Below are 19,251 nucleotides of genomic sequence, written 5' to 3'. Positions count from 1 at the left end.
TTAGATGACTCTTGGAAACATCAATGGAGGGTAATGAGGAGAAATGGGGAGAAGGACCACGGTTTCATTAAGTGTGGGTTTTAGTATCTAAGCATCAAAAACAAGGACTATCAGAGATATGCTCACTGGCTTCCACCTTGTGTTTGAAAGCCATTAGCCAATGAGTGTGAGGTTTCACAGTTAGACATGTCTCTTGTCATCAAATCACATTTCAAGATGGTGACGGAAAAAATCTCATCTCAAGGCTATTAAACTCAAAAAACTGGTGAATGATGTCACAGTAGCTACGTCCATCTTTTATATGGTCTATTGGTATGACTTAAAGATTTCCTGCATCAGCTTCCACTTTTCCATTGCCTGTCCATTAAGTGGCATAGAGAGATCTATTTATTACCCATAGCATAGTCAGTTGTTTCCCCTTTTAGTCAGCTGATGGAGGAATCCAAATGCTGTTTCAAACACATCTATGTAAAGCATAAAGAGGGAATAGCACACCTCTTCAACTACAGAGCAAGACAAATGGTCTTGATTCAGTCAGATATATCCTGAAAAGAGAAGCTGGGGTGAAGGTGAGTTGCAAAGAAGCTTGCAGTTTTTGTAGTTAAAGCAGATTCATGAGCTCACTCTGAATGAGATTTCTCAAGTGGATGCTTAGAAGGATTTCGGCTGATCCAACAACTGATCTGCTGAAATCCTGGCAGAACTTAACTTTTTTAATCCATAATACTCAAGCAAACTTTTGAAAAACTCAAAAACATAATTAGTTTAATACCTATTAGGATGCCTTAGACGAAACATGTAATACTCTACTCTTGTTATTGCACAGTAAACGTGTATTTATTTCATAAACCTGCATATTCTGCAGTACAAATATAGTGCCTCATTGCAGGTTCACTATAAGCTATGTTCTCTTGTACTGCCTCCTTGTGTTTTTTTAATGTAGAGAATGGAAGCATACAACTCTGTAACTGTGAAAATTAAACAACTTTTAATTGCTTTAATCCAAACACTTTGTAAGCAGAGAAATAAAATGCCCAAAAAAAAAATCATGTTCAGTCAAGCATAAAAATGAAGACTGAGGCTTTTGTGTGGTTGACGGGGGGAGGTCAATGTGAAGAGGCCAGCCAGGGTTAGCCGAGTACTCCATCTTCAGTGATATTTGAAAATGTAAGAAACTGAAATGCAAGACCTTCAAACAAATGTTTCAAGAGTGAACAAGAGAAACGAGATGAAACTGCAATCGAGTGGCAAATCAACCTTCCACAAAAATAAAACTGTGCAAAGACTTTAATGTGATGTTGGGATGTTAGTGTCGTGCTCGCTGTGAAATATTGCCAATATAAAGTCAATGTTCACAGTGGCAGGAAGCGAAACCTACTAATGCTGCTGCTACTGCTGGGAAAGGGAGAAATCGATATAGAAACGTGTCATGTGGCATGGAAAATTCTGCCAGTTGTCAAACCTAATATATGATTGCACAGCTACACACTGCAGAACTGAATATAAGCATTTCAAGCAGAAAATACAAAATCAGCTGAGAAAGAGGGCTTGCAAAGCAAGAAATGTCACACTCTCTGTTGCAAAAATATGCACTATATGAATGATCAGCTACGTGACTATTTATGAGAGGTGTGACTCATACAGATGAACCCACAGGGAATTCTTTGCAGTTCCTCTCAGTTCATCGTGGCCCACATCTTTGTGTCAGTATTGTATTTTAATTCACTGTGCTGGCCAAGAGCAAATGCATAAAAAATATGGAAACATCAGATGTTTTTTTAGGAACTATCTTAAAAAGGAATAATGAAATTGTAACATGATAAATCAGTCATTAAAAAAAAACAACAACTCCAAAACAAAACAAAAAAATCTGCGTTATCATTATCTGCTGTAGTTATGCTGGAGGAAGCTTCTTATGCTGTTTTTGCAAACCTTCACTGATCTTTGGCATTTGGTATGTTCATGCAGAGTGTAAATATATTTCGGCAAGCAGGAAATGGCTTTGGTCAATAAAACAGAAAGCAAATGCATTAGTGCACTGCAGTAGATATCAGGTATCATATCAAAGCCATCAAGATGTGCTACAGCAGAAAGCAATGCATTCTAGCCATGCAGAAAGGTACTGAAAGGTGGAACAGGGGTGACCTTTTATAATATATTCTATCATGTCTTTGCTGTAATGACAGACAATAAAGTGAGGTCATTAAACTTTAATTAACATTGCCTGCATACATCTCCACTTATTGTCCAGCCATGACATTTCAATAAGCAGCCATGAACATTGTAAAGTGCCTGCTGACTAGGAGATAGCAAAGTGTTCAGTAGATATGAAGACTGCCAACTATGATTAGAGCCAAGATGAGCTAACACACACTCGTAGTATAGGAGATGAGAGATTGTCATCTGTCCTGGTGCTGCTTGGAGAGAAACAAAATTATAAGCTCAATCACAAATACAAGAAAGTGTGGAATGAGACAGCTAAATTTCCACTCAGCGCAGGGCTCAAAAAGCCTGTTAAAACCAGAAGACCATAGAATTCTTATATAGACGGTCTCTCCTGTTAAGGTCCCGCTGACCTGAGTATTTTGTCCAGCATTAGACCAACAGATTGAGCTGCTCTGTGATCTATGATGATATACTCTGCCACAAAAATTCTCTTTGAAGAGAGCAGATTCTGCTGTACAATACATCAGAAAAAATCTGCTGTGAAGACGGACACTTATTCACTTATTGCATTTTTAAAAAGAAATGGGGATACAAAGATACTGATATTAAGACACAAATATAGAAATTACCTGTTATACCACATGCATGGCACTATTTTTTCCTGTAATTTTTAAATAAAGACTTTCACCTTTTATTTACTGAAAGAAAAAATATTCATGGTGCCAAAACATTCTGACAGCCTTGTTATTAGAAGTTAAAGGTTAAAATAACATTATGCTTTATAATTAGTCTTTGTCCTTGAGGTGTTTCTTTTTCCACTGAACATCTGCAAAGCCAGTTTTATTTTTGTATTTATTTATTTTTACCTCTACTGCTCACATATTGCTACGATTCTTTCCACAGTGCTGCAACCAGCAGTTAGGACAGTGGAGTATGTAAAGCTCGAAGCAAAAACCTGCTTTCACACACTTGTGTGCACAGTAAAAATGAAAAGGGGACCCACTCATGGGAAAAAAAACCTCAAAACATTCCATTGCATTACTTGTGGTCAAAAGGCTCCACAGTCAAGTTTATCCATTTGGTAGCATAAAAAAAAATCTGACAGCTTCTATGAAATTTTACCAGCGCGGCAGGACTAGAGAGTGTGACTATTATCAATAGTTATCTTGCGGTTATCTATTCTTTTGTTCATCCACTGATCTCTGTCCTGCTGTTATACCACTTGATTTACACAATAACTCATCACCTTTGCTGAAATGGTGATCTCAGTGATATGGATGCTATGGAAAATGGTGTGATCCTTGGGTCATTTGCAGCATAAAGCGTGTAGCAGCATTCAGTTCTTCTTCAAAGATGATGAATTTGCATTCAAATAGCATGTCTATTATACCACTAGAGCAGTTCCACAAAATACTTTTTCGTTTTTCAGACGATGTGTTCCAGGAAAGTAAGAGAAGTCATTAGCCTTAGAGGGGCGCAGATGCATTTATCTAAAGCAACGGCAAAGTGTTCACTCCCTGCCATATCTGCAAAGAAAGTGGAGCAACATCAGTGCTCTCCAGAATGATGAATGAGTCACAGCAGATCACACAAAGCTTGACAACCATGCTGACATGGAGAAGGCAGGTAGCCAGATTAAAAGAAATGGTGTCTTTATGAAGAAATGGCACGTAGGCGGTAAGATCTGGGAGTTCCATTTCAGTTCTCTTGCCATCTTAACACACCCACCCACCACCTTCGGCAAGCACAGTGAACCCTGGATGGAGTGATGAGCAGAAAAGAAGACTTTCACTCACACGTACTCCTACAGTAAGGAAGTTCCTTGGAGTGATAATGCAGAGAGGGGGCAGCGACCCTGCTTTTATGGTTAAACCTCTTTAGGAAGGAAACAGAGCTGAGCCTGGGACAAGTAGGTTAAGGTGAATAGCAAAGCCCCATTAAGAGATCAGGACTTTATCGTAGACTCCACGGCAGAGACAGGACAACGAAGACGCTCGGGGAGATAAATCAGTAATATACAGAGCACTTTTTCTCAGGTTGAGAGAGACTGAATGACAGAGTGATGGAAGTCAGACCAATTTCTTCACCAGTGTTTCACGTTCGAGCTCATTTCACAAAGGGACACAGTGATGAATGATATCCAGCAAATACTGATAGGATTGAAATGACATGAAGTATGCTACTCTGCTTCCCTCTTTTTCTTACGGTGATTCGTCTTTAACAGAGTAAAAGGAATATTTTATATAAGCAAAGGACACAGGAGAAAGTCATTTCAGGTTATCTGAATATATACAGATTCAGTAAAATAAAATAAAATAAAAATGCCATAATGGTCAGAACATAGATATTTATTGGAAGCTATACACTCACCAGTCGAAACAGTAAAACCACTCCCAGGTGAAGAGAATAACACTGCTCTCTGGTGAAGAATGCAATGCTTTGCTGAGAATCCTTCAGTCCTGGCAGACCAACCGTGACTATGACACTGCCAGAGAGCAACAACATGCCGCAGCAGGACATTAGGCCCTACCACACTTCAAAAATGGCTCGGGAACGAGCTGAGAAACACAACAATGAGCCTTAAGCAGGAACAAGCAGGAGGCCTCACCCTGAAGCCCAAGGCATCTAAAGGACACACTGTAAATATCCCAGTGTAAAACCACACAGGACACCACGCAGGTCCTCTGTCAATGCCTTGATGGACTAGAACGTTTTCGGGAGCACAGAGATTATGTCAGTGAGCTCATTTCAGTTCACCAGAACTGAAATTCAACTAATATTTTTCATGAATAACTTAATAATAATTTGTTGTGAAAAGTATACACATAAATTATACGTTTTTTATAATTTCAGATAAGTTGTTTGCTTTGACCAACACTCCAAAGCATTTAGAGATACTCACTACCTCATGATACATAAAAAAATAAAAGCAGCTGATTTTAGGAGGGAAAATACACTAAAAGACTACTGGGCATTTGCCCTTTGGGAATGCGGATACTGTAAGTGTTGCAGATTGCTTTTGTTTCGATCTACTGATCATTTTAGCTCTAGTGACAGCTGTTGACAGCCAGCTAGGTAATGGCCCTGACGCTCTGATGACTTGATGCACAAGGAGAAAAATGACAGTGACAGAGAAATAAATGTGCAAATGCCACCAGTCAACCGAGAAGAACAAACAAATTTATCAAATACATTTGGAGTTTGATATCGGACCGTTTCGACCTGTGTCGCCATAATTTCTCATCCATTTAACTGCAGTAAAGTCAGATTCACCTTCAAAAACAAACTGAAAATGAAGGCTTCGTAAAAGTTGTGAAATTGCTTTTCTTTGGGGATTTTTTGGTCTAAAAAACCTGGAATCACTACTGTGGTAAAGATTTTAACAGTTTTCTCTTATTACTCTTATTTAATCCAGTTGTCTTCTCCAGTCTGCACCATTTTTAGCTTTTCTGCTGCTTCCACAAAATATCCCATTGGTCAAAATTACAGCTGTGATCTAGAAGATGACTTTGAATGACCCATCCCCATGTGGTTAAGAATGACAGACTGTATTAGGCTGAACTACAAATGCTTGTGTGAAATACCAAGTAAAATGAAACTGACAAAAGGTAAAAACATTTTCTGTGCATTTCTACTAAAAGTCAAAATGCCGTGCAGTCCTACCAAGATGAAATAAACCAGGAGGCATTAAAGGTGTACTGAACTCTTACTATTCAATTTCTAAAAACAAACAAACAAATGAATTGATGTTTCCACTGCGAAAGTTGCAAGTGACCAAACAGAGCTACGTGTGAAAATATTTATAAGGAATCTGTCCCAGAATGTTTGTAATGAAGTAATGAAGAATATCTACAGTGACATTTTATAAAGAGTAGAAATAGGATAATGTATGCAAAATGCATCTTATGGTGTGTTTTTATAGAAATGATCCAAGCATTCAGGACAATGCAGCTCATTCTTATTAAAGTAACACTGGCTTATTTTTTGTGCAATATAACAATCTCTTCCTCACCACAGCTGGACTGTTATTAAGCACTTTCGTTTCCTAAAGCCTTTGTATTTTCCTGCAGCCTGCTCATCCTCTTTACTCTAAGGAGGTCTAGGTGCGGGGGCTGAATCAAAGGTGGAAAGGATGGATTGATATTCCAGTCATACTGTGGGGCTGTTGCTGGAGGAACCTTTCAACTAGAGCTGGGCGATATATCGAGTTTTTAAAAAATATCGATATATTTTTATACGAGATATAAGATGTGACAATATCCTTTATATCGATATAGTCTATGTTACGTTATAATTATACTTGTGGAGCCGCAGGTTTGCCTCTCTTTCGTCCACTTTCGTCTTTACGCAATGTTACTCGGCCTCGCCTCTCCTTCACTGAACACAACTCCTCGTCCCCCATCGCTTCACCTGCAGGAAGCGACAAGATGGACACGGCAAATCTCCGTTAACGAGTTACTGCGCATCGCCCCGTGCGTGGGGCTGGACGGCGTCAACGTGTTAGCTAGCTAACCACGCTAACGAGCTAACCACGCTAACGCCATGCAGCCCAGAGGGGCTGCACGGACTAAAATCCTTTCATTTTCTCAAAAGTTGACAGCGCGCCTTATGTATGAATTCTGGTTGTGCTTGATGGCCGCGAACCGATTTTATGTGGAACACGGCGCTCAGCAATCTGTCAAAAAATGTTTTAGTACGACTTTAGTAAGCTACGGAGCTGCACCGCTTGATGGATTGTCGGAGCATTACGGCTGAGCCTCGCGGAGTGATACGTACTGTGCTTCAACGTAATATTACCCTACTGTGTATAAGGACTATAAATGGCACCTGTTAAGAGACGCGGTTGCGAAGCGGATTTCAAACTCCAGGCTGTCAGTCACGCAGTACAAGTTGGGAACAGAGCAGCTGTGAAATCTGTCTTTGTTATTGTGCTCAGCATCTTTTAGTTTACATTTTGACTGCACAATTGTGAGCTTTTTGTTATGCACAAAAACAACATTGTTTTCTTTTATTTATGGAGCATTATTATTTAATAAATGCTCATAATTTATTTTTGAGTAAATTTTATGTACATCTGCTCTATGTTAATAAAAGTGCCTGTGTGACATCTGGGACACAGCTTTGACTAAGAACTCTCTTTTTGTTCTTACTTTATGGCTTTAAAAAAATATATCGAGATATATATCTTATATCGCCATCCAGCTAAAAAATATCGAGATATGAATTTTGGGTCATATCGCCCAGCCCTACTTTCAACCCTAATGTGAATGGTTCTATAAAGGCTGTGTGCAGTTGCCTATTAGATGAAAAGCCCACATCAGAGTGTGCAAGGCAGCTAAACCACTGGCTGGCCTGGAGTTAAACATGGTTATCCAGTCTTGAAAATGTCAGTGTCTTTAAAAAAAAAGAAAATTGATTGTATTTGATTTGACACTTCCAGAAAAAACTCAATTATTAACACTTAGACGATTAAACTAGAAGAGGCCAAAGATGATGAAAAATCACAAGGGCGCAGCGTGAAATTAAAATGTGTTATGAGGGGAATTTGGTTTAACCGGACAGGTGTCTTGATGACTGATGGACATGGTCCAACATTTCTAGCCACAAAATTGGAAAAAGTTTTTACAAGATCATGAAAAACTTTCAGCATAATAATGAATAATATTAAGTCTGGTTCAGTAACCCTATTGACTAAAGAATTATTAACGCAGAGCTTCATTAACACCTCTCTGATAGTGTTATTTCTGCATTGGACTGAATTCTATTTTAGAGATATAGGTAACTGTATTTACTGGGCTTTCTTTGTGAGGACATCTGTAAAATATAGATAACTAATTAAGCAAACTCTGTGAGTCATTATTAAAAAAAGCCACCAGGTATTGTTGATGGTTAGGTAATGCAATACTTGCATATTGATCAATGACTGGTCAAGAGGTAAAAGGGTATGGAGTGGGTCTAAAGACTGGGTTACAACCAAAAAAAAAAAAAAAAAAAAATTACAAGTTGGTACAAGCAGTGGAAACCTTTGCAAAGAGACAGTAAAAATGACAATATTTGAGCAATATCAATATTTTGGGCATTAATTAAGTGATCATAGGAAAGAGATGGGACTTTAGCCAGTCCAAGTCTGTGCTGAAGCTACACCACTGCCAGTTAGACGCATTACCGGTCTGCCTCCAAGACAGGAAAGATAAACTGACTACTGCAAACGCACAGCAGTGCTGAACACAGCCCACATACTCAGACACATTCATACAGACAGCAGACAGAGTGTCAGTGTGAAAAGGCAATGACCAGGAGGCAGCCTTTTACTGGGCTCCGATAGCATGCTGTGCTGTCAGTAAGAGAAGAGAGTGTGATGGTTTTGGAGTTGGCTGCATATCTGAAAGGTAAAAGATCGGACTTTGTGTAGAAGAGTTCAAAGGAGTTACATGTCAGGATTTAGATGTGGTTATACTATTACTGACCTTAAACTTTGATATTAAACAAAAACCTTGAATAGCAAAGGCATACTCCAAAGCATTAAAAAAAACAACTAACTTTTAGCAGAAAAAGGTTGATTTAAGTAACTGCTCACTTTATTTGACAGTTGAGTGTGTAGACTAGAGACAATCAAACCCAGGCCATTGGTAATGGCACATCTCGTATGTCCCTAACAATCACGCATACAGCTCACACTGGCAAATAATCCTCGTTAACCAAAAAGTCATTCCATTTGTGTGTTTGTCCAATGACTAGACAACTAAAAGTCTAAAAGAAAAAGGGAGGCTTACTTGTCAGATAAAATGAAACTATTCTAATCAATTAAAATATTTGCAGATGACCTTTTCTTCTGTTTACTAATTGGATCATTAATTGAGTAAATTTCTTGCTTCACGCTGGAGCATAAATATTTTAGACTACCCTTCTTGTTTAGGAAAAACAACTGCACTTGCTTTCTATGTGTAATTGGGCTGTGGAGAAAATGTATATGCATCAACAGAATGGATACAATTCAACCTTTTAATACTAACAAATGTAGCAGTACTAACCTTATACTAAATAATGTATATTTTGCTCCTGGAAAATTACGAAGTATGTGAATGCACCACACTCAAAATGTGTCTGCAAAAACTCTGTAACAGAGACCTGTAAAAATGCCTCTATAAGGGATGAGAGTGAACTTGGTAAAAACTAATGATGCATGATATTCCCAGGAAACTTCCAAAGGCCTGAATTACTAGAAATTACCACGAAATTTCTCTGGTTGATTACCTACATGAAGACAATATGTCTATATATTTTTTTAAGTTTATAAAAATTTTATGTGGCAGTTTGCATACATATAACACATATGTTGTATACATATCAAACACAGGTGAGTAGTAATAATGTATTTGGGGCAGTTTCTTTTAGTTAGTCTGAAACACGTTATGGAGGCATTTCAAAACAGACGGGTACACGTGTGAGAGTTTTAAATGAACAGGCACCGTCTATTGGCTGCTTCTCATCTCCTGTTGATTATCACTCATGTATTACATAAGCAATTTAAACAAGACTTTATTGATATTTACCTTTATGTAGGTCCTTCTTCTGAAACAGATGCATTTAATAGGATCATGTTTTGGAAAGAGGGTGAAAAACATTCTCTATACAGATACACAGTGTGACATTTTGTAGTCCATAGGGCCTCACAGGAATTTATACTGTGTCTGTAATAATTTCACCTTTCAGGTTCAAGCCAGCCAGCAGCTGCCATGGGAAATGTCAACTTGGAGCTTGAAGCTTAGATGCTGTTTCCATGGTTATGTTCAAAAACATTTTTTCCTCTTTTGTAAAACGAAATAATGCAATAGCTGCAGTATCACTCAGGTTTTTATGTCCTTGTACAAATTAAAAAATAATAATAACACAATTTTGACTTTAAAATTCACAGCACAGAAATGATTAAAAATTATATTTAAAAAAAAATCAGTTTAACATAATAGAAGTTGTGCTGCTGGCTTTTTATTAGGATGGATGGGGACAAGGACACCCTGAAACGACCATGGTTTAAAAAGAAGAAGAAACCAGCAGCCTAAAAGCAGAGTAGCAAAATGCAAGGACACCTGCTGACCTGACCCAGAGGACACGTGTTTCGTCATCCGCCCTGAGCCTGGAAGGAGGAAGGAGAGCAGGCAAGCAGAACAAATAAAAGAAGCTGCCTCACTTGATTTTGCTACATATTTAGCTGCTTTCCCGTTAGTGAATCCGACCTTTACTGTATAGATATGCCATGCATCATCAGCTCTTGCATAATGTCTTGGAGGCTTTGAAGAAAACTAAAAAATCTCAAAGCAACTGAGGTAAACAAACATTAGTCATCCAGTCCATGTTGTGTGTTCTTCCACGCAGCATAAGCCCTTATACAACAGTCAACATGTTTCCCTATGAGTGGGTGCAGCAGCAGGCACAGCAGCAAGAGAGAGAGTGAGGACGCAGGTTATGAAGTGCAGCTTGTTCTTGAACCTAACCGTGGAGGATGTATTACCATGGCTTTAGGTGCAGGCTGACACTTTTTCCTTCTTTTTTTTTGCAGTGCATTTCATAAAGTAGGTGGGACATGCAGCTGAGCCGTTAGAGTTCCCCCAGCCTCAAATTAGATAATTTTCTGGCCTTAATTAGGACGAATAAATCTTGTAGATATGAAGGTCAATAATGTAGATTTGATCTTACTAGCTTGCCCATTATCCAGTATGTTGGGTAGATCACCACAGAGGAACTTTTATATTAAGCTGTGATAAAAGCGTGTTTGTGTTGTTGTTGTTTTTTTAAACCAAGTTAAAACACCCACATGAAGGAGGTAAAAAAAGATGGAAACCTGAGTGCTTGCTTCTTCAGCACCAACAGCTGGAGACTCGACTGACAGAGGTGTGAGGTCAGGGAGCAACGGGAAACCAGCCGACTGACAGCCTTCAGCTAATGAGACATGCTGTTCCGGAGGCGTTACTTTCCTCCGGCCCCACCACAGTATACCTGCTCCGACTGACAAACATTAACTCTGACTCATGAGTCAGGGAAATGCAACAAGAGCACCATGAAGGGAGGACGTTTACATGAAATCAAGAACCATTAATACTGAGGAATGGGAGCCGGGAAAGAATAAAAAGGCTTCTCATCACATTTTGGCCATCGGCCATCTGAAAGTGTAACTTTGGCCTTCTGACCATGAACTAGTTTTATTTAACAAGAGAAATGTTGGTGTAGCTTGCTTCAGTCTCGCACATCTGCACCACTACCATCGGGGATTAACTTTTTCCAACTGAATTTTGAAAGTGCTTCCATTTAGTTAAAACCTTACGTAGAAACTCCGTCTCCTTCTGGCTTTGCAGAGATAAATTCCCGGTATAATTTAAAACATGCACGCGTTTCAGTTTGCCTTTTTCACAGCCTAAAGTATAAAGCAGACAACTCAAATGATGTTAGGTTAAACTCTCAGCACAGATTCTGCAGCTGCTTATCAGGTGTAGGCAGCCTCAAGGCCATATGTCACCAACTGCTGACAATCAGTGCACTACTAATTTATACTCACTGACCATTTAATAGGAATACCAGTGAAATCTAAAGCAAAGCACAATGTTGCCAACAAGGGAAACTATTCGGGCCACTTGGACAAGATGAACTGCACACAAACTAACAGATATTCTAAGCGACTATTCTGAATACTTTCGGTCCAACTTTTCAACTTATTTTGTCATCAGGAAACTGCAGGAGAAAAGCAGCCATCACAGCAGCACACAAACAAAAAGTAACCAAACAAAACTGCCTTCATTCAAAATCTACCCCTAGTGATTTTATAGAGCATTTGCCCTAAAATCTATTTCACTTTTCTACTTACATTTTAAAGGGAAGTCGATTTCATTGCTTTTTTTTTAATATTCAGCATGCTACTCTAAACCTTAATCTCGCCCAGTGTGATTAGGTTAGTGCTCTGTGAAAAGATTGCAATCTCACAAAAAAAAAGTATCCAGATAACCATTTTTCAGGTCTCTATCCAAATTCAATCTCAGTTAGAAAAAAAAAAAAAAAGGTGTTTCAAGATGACATTGAGTTCAGCTAAGAAAGTTGGTTCTTCTTTCCCCATTTCATGACTTTCTAGTTTCCAGGGAGAAGATGCTAGCTGTGTTGGAGATATCGGTATTTTGTAGGGGTGGGGGGAAAAAAATCGATACTGTGTAGTATCGTGATATTTTGTTTGCTAATAATGTATCGATACAGGGACAGCAGAAATCGATATTTTGTTACAAAAAAAGTTTTTGTGGACTGGAACATGCTGACTTCAGAGCATGTTGATCCTTTTTCTGAGCAAGAATCCTGACATTCCTTCACTGTCCAAATGTGTTTAACTTTTTTTTTGGCAGCAATAAACATGACAGTTTACTTATTTTAATTTAAGACATGTTTTATTTTAATTAAGTTTAAAACTTTTTTATTTAATGTAAAACTATATTTTGTTTTAATTTACTTTCAAATTCTTCAGTTGCTGAATGGGCTGCATAGTTTTCATAAATTGCGAAAGTTCAGAATAGCTATAAGTGTACCAGACGGTTGCATTCAGTTAAGTTGGACTAGACTGTAATACAAACCGTCCAGTTTGTCAACAATAAAACTGAAATGAGAGAAAGACTGAGTGTGAGACTTTGATATTAGATAAAATGAATATTGATAAAGTTTACCTTTATGTACAGAATCTGAATATCGCAAAATATTTTTTAAAAATAGCAATAATATCGTATCGTGGGATGTATGGCGATTCCCACCTCTAGTACTTTGTAGGGGATCTTTATTCATCTTAGGCCTAAAATAGGATACATGACGGTGAGATATTAGAAACTCTATAAAAAGGGCACAGCGAAACCTAGACCTTCTAATATCCTTTTTTAATGTTAAGGTTACTAAACTGTGACTTAATTGAATCTGAATACACCTTGAACCACATTTAATTACTGCACGCTTTACAAAAGGCCTCACTGCATGATTGCTTTTAAAAAATGAATTAAAAAACAGAAATTTAAAGAAGAAAAGCCCGTTTAAATTTATTCCTAATTTAAAGAGCAATTAATTGAGTTGAACAGATGTAACTTGTTTCTCTTTCTTCCCCTCACAGACAGACCTTTCCACCAGAAGACATCTGCTCATATGCTCACAACAGCAACTCATTTTCATGTTATTCATTAAAATAAAACAAATTCTGCATTCTTTTGCCTACTAAAAACATGGATTTTAGTAGCTTAAAAAAAATGAAATAATTTTCTTGAATTCTTCTACACTTTTTTTTATTATTGAATTTTCAGCAACGGGCTTTCTGAGGGTTTTTCAAAGCCTTTCTTTGGACATTGGCTGTTTGTCTTTTGTTTTAGTTGTTTGTTAAGCCCCTTAACACTGACCTATGAACCATTCAGGCATAACAAAAAAAAGAAAAAACATCTTTAAGGAATGAACCCGGACTGTAACTAGACATAATAGACAGCTTGGCAAAGAGACAAGTTAAGTTGCGTCTTTAGACACTGTGTTACTAGTATTGTTCTTGTTCTTCTTCAGAGCACTGTGCATGTGTGGATATATATTTCTGATTGGTGCTCAACCACACAATACCTTCTGTTGACGCCCATACCTGCCAAAAATAACCACCAAATTTTTGCTAGGTTTCAGGACTAATAAGCTCCAATTTTTTAAGAGTTCATCATCAAGGTCAAAAACCACCTGTTTGAAAAAGTTCTGTCACACACCAAAAAGTTAATAAAACTTAGACTTGAGTTTTATGATTAGTTCACTCTTAAGGGAAACTTGCCAGCTTCCAGTGGGCTGAGACTGTAACACTCTTTTCTGTAATCCAGGAGGGAATATGAATTTCTACCTTGTAAACTGATCATCTGTGGAAATTGCCAATACTCTTAAACTCTGCAAGCAAGAAAATGACCAGACATTCCAGTCTTGACTTGATGTCTAATGCCACGAAGGGAAGATTTCTGCCGAATACATTCTCAGTCCAATTACCAGAGAATTTTTTTAATGTATTGAGAATAATGTGCATTTTTGTTTTTATTGTGAAACATCAGCCATCCCAAAATGATATTTAGAATATTGTACAAGTGCACAGATCAAACTAATTTACTTGTGAACATTTATTAGTAAGTTGAGATAAGAGCATATTTGACAGTTAGTTAAAGATTTCATCATAACAACCAGGAGAAAACTGCAGCATTTAAACATCGAGCAATATCACAATAAATATTAGCCGTGACTGAATTTCAATTAAAAAAAAATTATATCACAATTTTTAAAAACCCGAAAACGAATACTATTAGTTTATGAAGATATTTAAAATTATAATTCGATATTTTATTTTGCTGTATTCAATGATGAAAAAACAAATTACACACAATTTATTTTCACAAGCTTTGTAATTTATGATAATTGTAATTGAAGGGCCTGATTTATATCAGATTCATGTAAGAAAATCTAATTTGGCCACAGTTTTTCTTCAACTAATGAAGAAGCAGTGTGCATCACATCAAACTAAATTAAACATGCCATGAATACAATTAATTGTAGAGCAAGATCAGAATTATTGGCTACTGTCAGCCAAGTCCACTCAATCCTCATAAGAGGGAAATTCCAAAAATATATTATCTGGTTGCCCCGATGGACAAATTCTGTAAAACTAAAAGGGTTCTTTGTAAGATAATTGGAAAAGTGGAGGAAGCAAAAAGAATAAATGTTCCCAATTGGTGGGGAAATGGCGACATGAATGTGTAAGTGTGCGAGATAAAAAACAGGAGCCTAGCAACAGACAAAAGCTATCATACAACTCCAGCCTGTGACTGAAATATCCCCAAAATGGAATTTCTGGTTGATATGCCATGAAGTAGATGGTTGTGCTGCTATGAATTAATGAGACAGATTCCAGCTTCTCCCTCTTAATGTCCCATACAACAGAGATATGCCTGTATGGGGAGCAGATGGCCAGTGAAAAAACACAATAGAGCAGTCAGAAACCAGACAGCTCTGACTTCATTTCGAGAAAATCTCGATCAGCATGAACCCCAAAGCTCGCAGAGGTTATGCCTTACAAAGTGTCTTAGAAAAGACGATAGCAAAGGGTTAGACCAGAGGTAACGCAACCATTCATACTAGGAATTTTGCACAAAAGCAGAAAAACACCAAGATATCAATGTTGGCAGAAGAAGAAGTGGAAAAAGCAGAAGAAATGTCAAAAACTTCACCCCCTCCAAACACTTTGATCGTCGCCGAATATGGAGCGCCAACATTCCCAACTGATCTTTGTCCGAGCAAAACATGAAACTAATTGTGCTCTGACCTCCCACAGACCTGATTGTAGGGTACAAGAGCAGGCCTTTGAGAGAGGCTTAACATCTTTTGAGAGAAATAAAGTCACTGCCATTTGCAGCCTATGAACAGCACAGTACTCTAACCTGGGCCATGAAGATGTACGACAGGACAAAAGCATAAAAACATCACCCAAAATAGACAGTAAATATATCTGAGTAAACATAGAAATGTATTTTATGTTTATTCATGGTATTAATGTGCTAATTAAAGCAATGCTAGGAGACGACCACTCCAAAATGTTATAAAGTGAGGTTTCGTTTTTTTCCTCCTAGTCAGAGTTTGCAACACCAGCAGTGTATTGTTACGCTTACAGCTACCACACACCTGAGACCTATTATGATCCATCCCAGCCTAGGTAGCTGTGAGTTCCCTCCCTTAGGCCCAACCTCAAGAGGGCGCCTGCTTCCTTCTATGAGACTGGGCTTGCTATAAGAAGTTGGTGTATTGATGTGTTTCAGCTGCTCTTGGTCTGCCCCCACCAGCTCAGACCAATTTGCTCATGAATTACTGTTGCCCTGGAAAACAACGTCTAGGGATATAACTGGGACACAACTAGCTCAACAAATTCATTTTAGGAAACAATATGTGAGGAATTTGGGTCGTCTGTGTTTCTTTGTTTGAAAAGCTGGATTTTGCTTCAACTGGGCGCCATCTGTGTAAGAAATGGAGAGGGAAATGGACTGGAAAGGGAAAAGAGCACCGTTGATTACAATACCTTGCGTGAAGCATGAATGTCATAGAAGGGCTTTTGTCGGACACTGTAGGGCTCCTTGGTCTTGTCAATCTGTCCAGTCTTCATCTTTTCGTTCCTGGGAGAAATTATTTCCTTTTCTATGCATAACAGCCGGATATTGAAATCACACTGGCCAACAGGCTGTCCCTGAAACACAAAACAAAATCAGTTATTCAACTCTACCCTCTTGCAAACATTCACAGGTTATTCTATGCTTGGCTATTCACAAACAAGAACAATTAACATCTATATGAATGCGGCAGTATTTATTTGGACTTGGATTTAACTTTGCAGTAGTTCCAAGGCTAGATTAGCGCATACATTTTAAAATGCATTTCTTTTGTGAAAACATATTACAGATATGTCAAGATTACTGAACTGCCAGTTTTGTTACCATGGCAACACTGGTAATTTTACTTTTCGTGGGGTTGAGGACTAGGACTTTTGTACATCTGAACAAGGCAGGCATTTTCAAAAGGGGAACAAAAAGAACTTTACAATTAGTGTGACAGTAGCATAAAGTACACTTTGAGGTGCTTCTTGGAATCCTTTCCTCAGAATGAACAGACTGATGAAAATAGGATGAGGGACTTTTTTCATGATGACCCAGTCAACTGCGAACAAACTGCTAGGGATATTCAATCAGACATTAGACCACAAAACAATACTCCATAAATGTGTAAATGCAATTACATATCTCGCCAATATTTGACCAATATTGAGTGTTTAAATTCATCGGCATAATGATGGAGTTGCTCCCGTCCTTTGCAGCTATAACAGGTTCCACTCTTCTGGGAAGGCTCTCTACAAGAGTTTGAAATGTGTCTGTGGGAATTTTTGCCCATTCATCCAGAAGAGTGTATGTACGGTCAGACCACTGATGTTGAATGAGCTGGCCTGGAATACAATCTTTGCTCTAGTTCATCCCAAAAGTGTTTGATGGAGTTCAAGTCAGGAGTCTGTGTGTGCCAGTAAACACCAAAACTCATGCAACCATGAGTTTATGGACAGAAAATTACATTCCCAAATGGTTCCCAGAAAATTTCTTGGTAAGCTGAAGCATTAAAATTCCCCTCGACCTACCACAGAAAAATCACTCACTATCACTCACAAATGTTTATAAAGGCAGGCTGCATGGCTAGGTGCTTGATTTTATACAGCTGTGGTAATGGGCAAGAAATCACCTAATTTCAATCATTAAGAGGTGTAGCCCAATACTTTTATATATGGTAACCTGTGAAAAGGTTACTTTAACATCAGCTGAACTCGTCCCAAAAAAGTACACTGCACAGCTAAATCAGCTTTTCTTTGTCACCATGACAACAGTTTCTCCACAATGTTGGTCAATCACTGTTATTCCACATAGACAAGCATTTCAACCTGAGCCACTACTTTCGTTTACACAGACGGGGTCCACTGTGACTTTGACAGGAAAAAGTACAGCAAAGCTTGTTCCTGTCCCGGGTTATAAATAATAAAGCTCAGGTGGAAAATGTAAAAGTGTTAAATGGTGCCGAGGAGTTTGAGATGAAAACAGCCTGATACGGCTCGTTACCGCCACATATTTTCTACTGCTCGGCCGACAAAGCAATTAAAAACAACGACTCACAGACTTCACTTTTATCAAAACTGCTGACGTTAGTGATGAAAATCTGCCAGATGATCATGAACCAAATACGTGGCAACAATTTGACATTTAATTGAAAAAAATGAGCTCAAACTCCAACTGAGCTGCAATTTATTTGGTGCCAAAACACATCATAAATCACAGAAAGCTTTTTCTTTTTTTTAAAAAAATTACCCAGCTGTGATAAGCACAAAAATATTTCTAACCCAAACATCTCCTTGACTGTTAAAATTGACATTTATTATAAAAGAAAGAAAAGACTAAGCAGAGAATCCATTTTCAAACCACTTTATGATTTGCCAGAAAACTACATACTTTGGCAAGATAGACTTGTTTTTAACCGAGCAGTTACACAACAGTATTCTCTATGCTAATCACTGGCTCTGGTACAGCCACTAAATAAAAAGAATAATGGAATTGAATTTAAAAATGTGTTTGGCACCGATAACAGCAGCATGTTGTTCCAAACATCATTCTATCTGCTTATTGAAAATACAATAATCTTTCCTTTGTAGGGCTTAAATAAACAATCTTAAAGCCCATGATAGTAATTATTAATTTACTGTAGATGATCTTTACTACATTAAAAGCATTTATGTTTTGTTAATTAGATAATTAGTTTTGGCAAAGGATGATTGCCAACAAGTTTAACACATTTTTCTAAAATGATGGCAATCTAAGACGAGGAAAAAAAATGGGTAAAAGAAATAGTTCCAACAGCCACTTTTTCTACTGAAACTGGCAAAAGTTTTTGAACATGAATGAAAAATAAATAAATAAATATACAAATCGATGAACTGACTGTTACAGGTCTACTGTACAGCCTAATGCAAAGCCAGTTTTTAAGCAGCAATTATTCGAGTATTGGACCATTTCATGAGGTTTTAGTTTCTTAGACAAAGAACATCGATTTATCAAAACAATTCATCGAAACATTCGCAATTTTTACAGCTCTTACACCAGCAGGATGGATCAATATTCTCTCATGTGTATCGAGAGGCCCAAAGGCTTAAGACCTAAGCATTTGTATTCTACTCGAAGTGTTTGGTAAAGGCCACTTCTCTTCTCAACAGCTTTCTAAGGAATTATTGGAAATGGCAGGGGAAAAGATTTCTGAATAAAAGGACGAGACAGTGAATGACAAAGAATTAGCTATGATTAGACGCATTACTAGAGTGTGCTATTTTGTGAGTCACACAATATATATTAATATATTAATAAACATAAACACACACACACACACACACGCACACACACACACACTATGATGTGTATGCCTTTAGAAATACAGGTAAAATCTGACCCACTTAATGGTACGTAGACTTATTGGCCACTTTATTAGGTATGGCTCATG

The 19,251-nt window shown here is 37.9% G+C and overlaps 1 protein-coding gene across 1 annotated transcript in view; it reads right to left on the bottom strand.

The window, feature by feature from the left end:
- Positions 1-19,251, bottom strand: part of rngtt (RNA guanylyltransferase and 5'-phosphatase) — a 115,844-nt gene that overhangs the window by 48,502 nt on the left and 48,091 nt on the right. The window contains exon 11 of the mRNA XM_085246984.1: positions 16,253-16,417. Within this exon, the coding sequence (XP_085103110.1) occupies positions 16,253-16,417 (165 nt within the window). The remainder of the gene's footprint in view (positions 1-16,252; positions 16,418-19,251) is intronic.

Source organism: Mchenga conophoros, linkage group LG15, assembly GCF_057382185.1.
Source record: "Mchenga conophoros isolate Kocher_MC1m ecotype Shallow Benthic linkage group LG15, M_conophoros_male_GT1.1, whole genome shotgun sequence".
Lineage (NCBI taxonomy): Eukaryota > Metazoa > Chordata > Actinopteri > Cichliformes > Cichlidae > Mchenga > Mchenga conophoros.
This window is presented reverse-complemented; position numbering and strand designations above follow the sequence as displayed.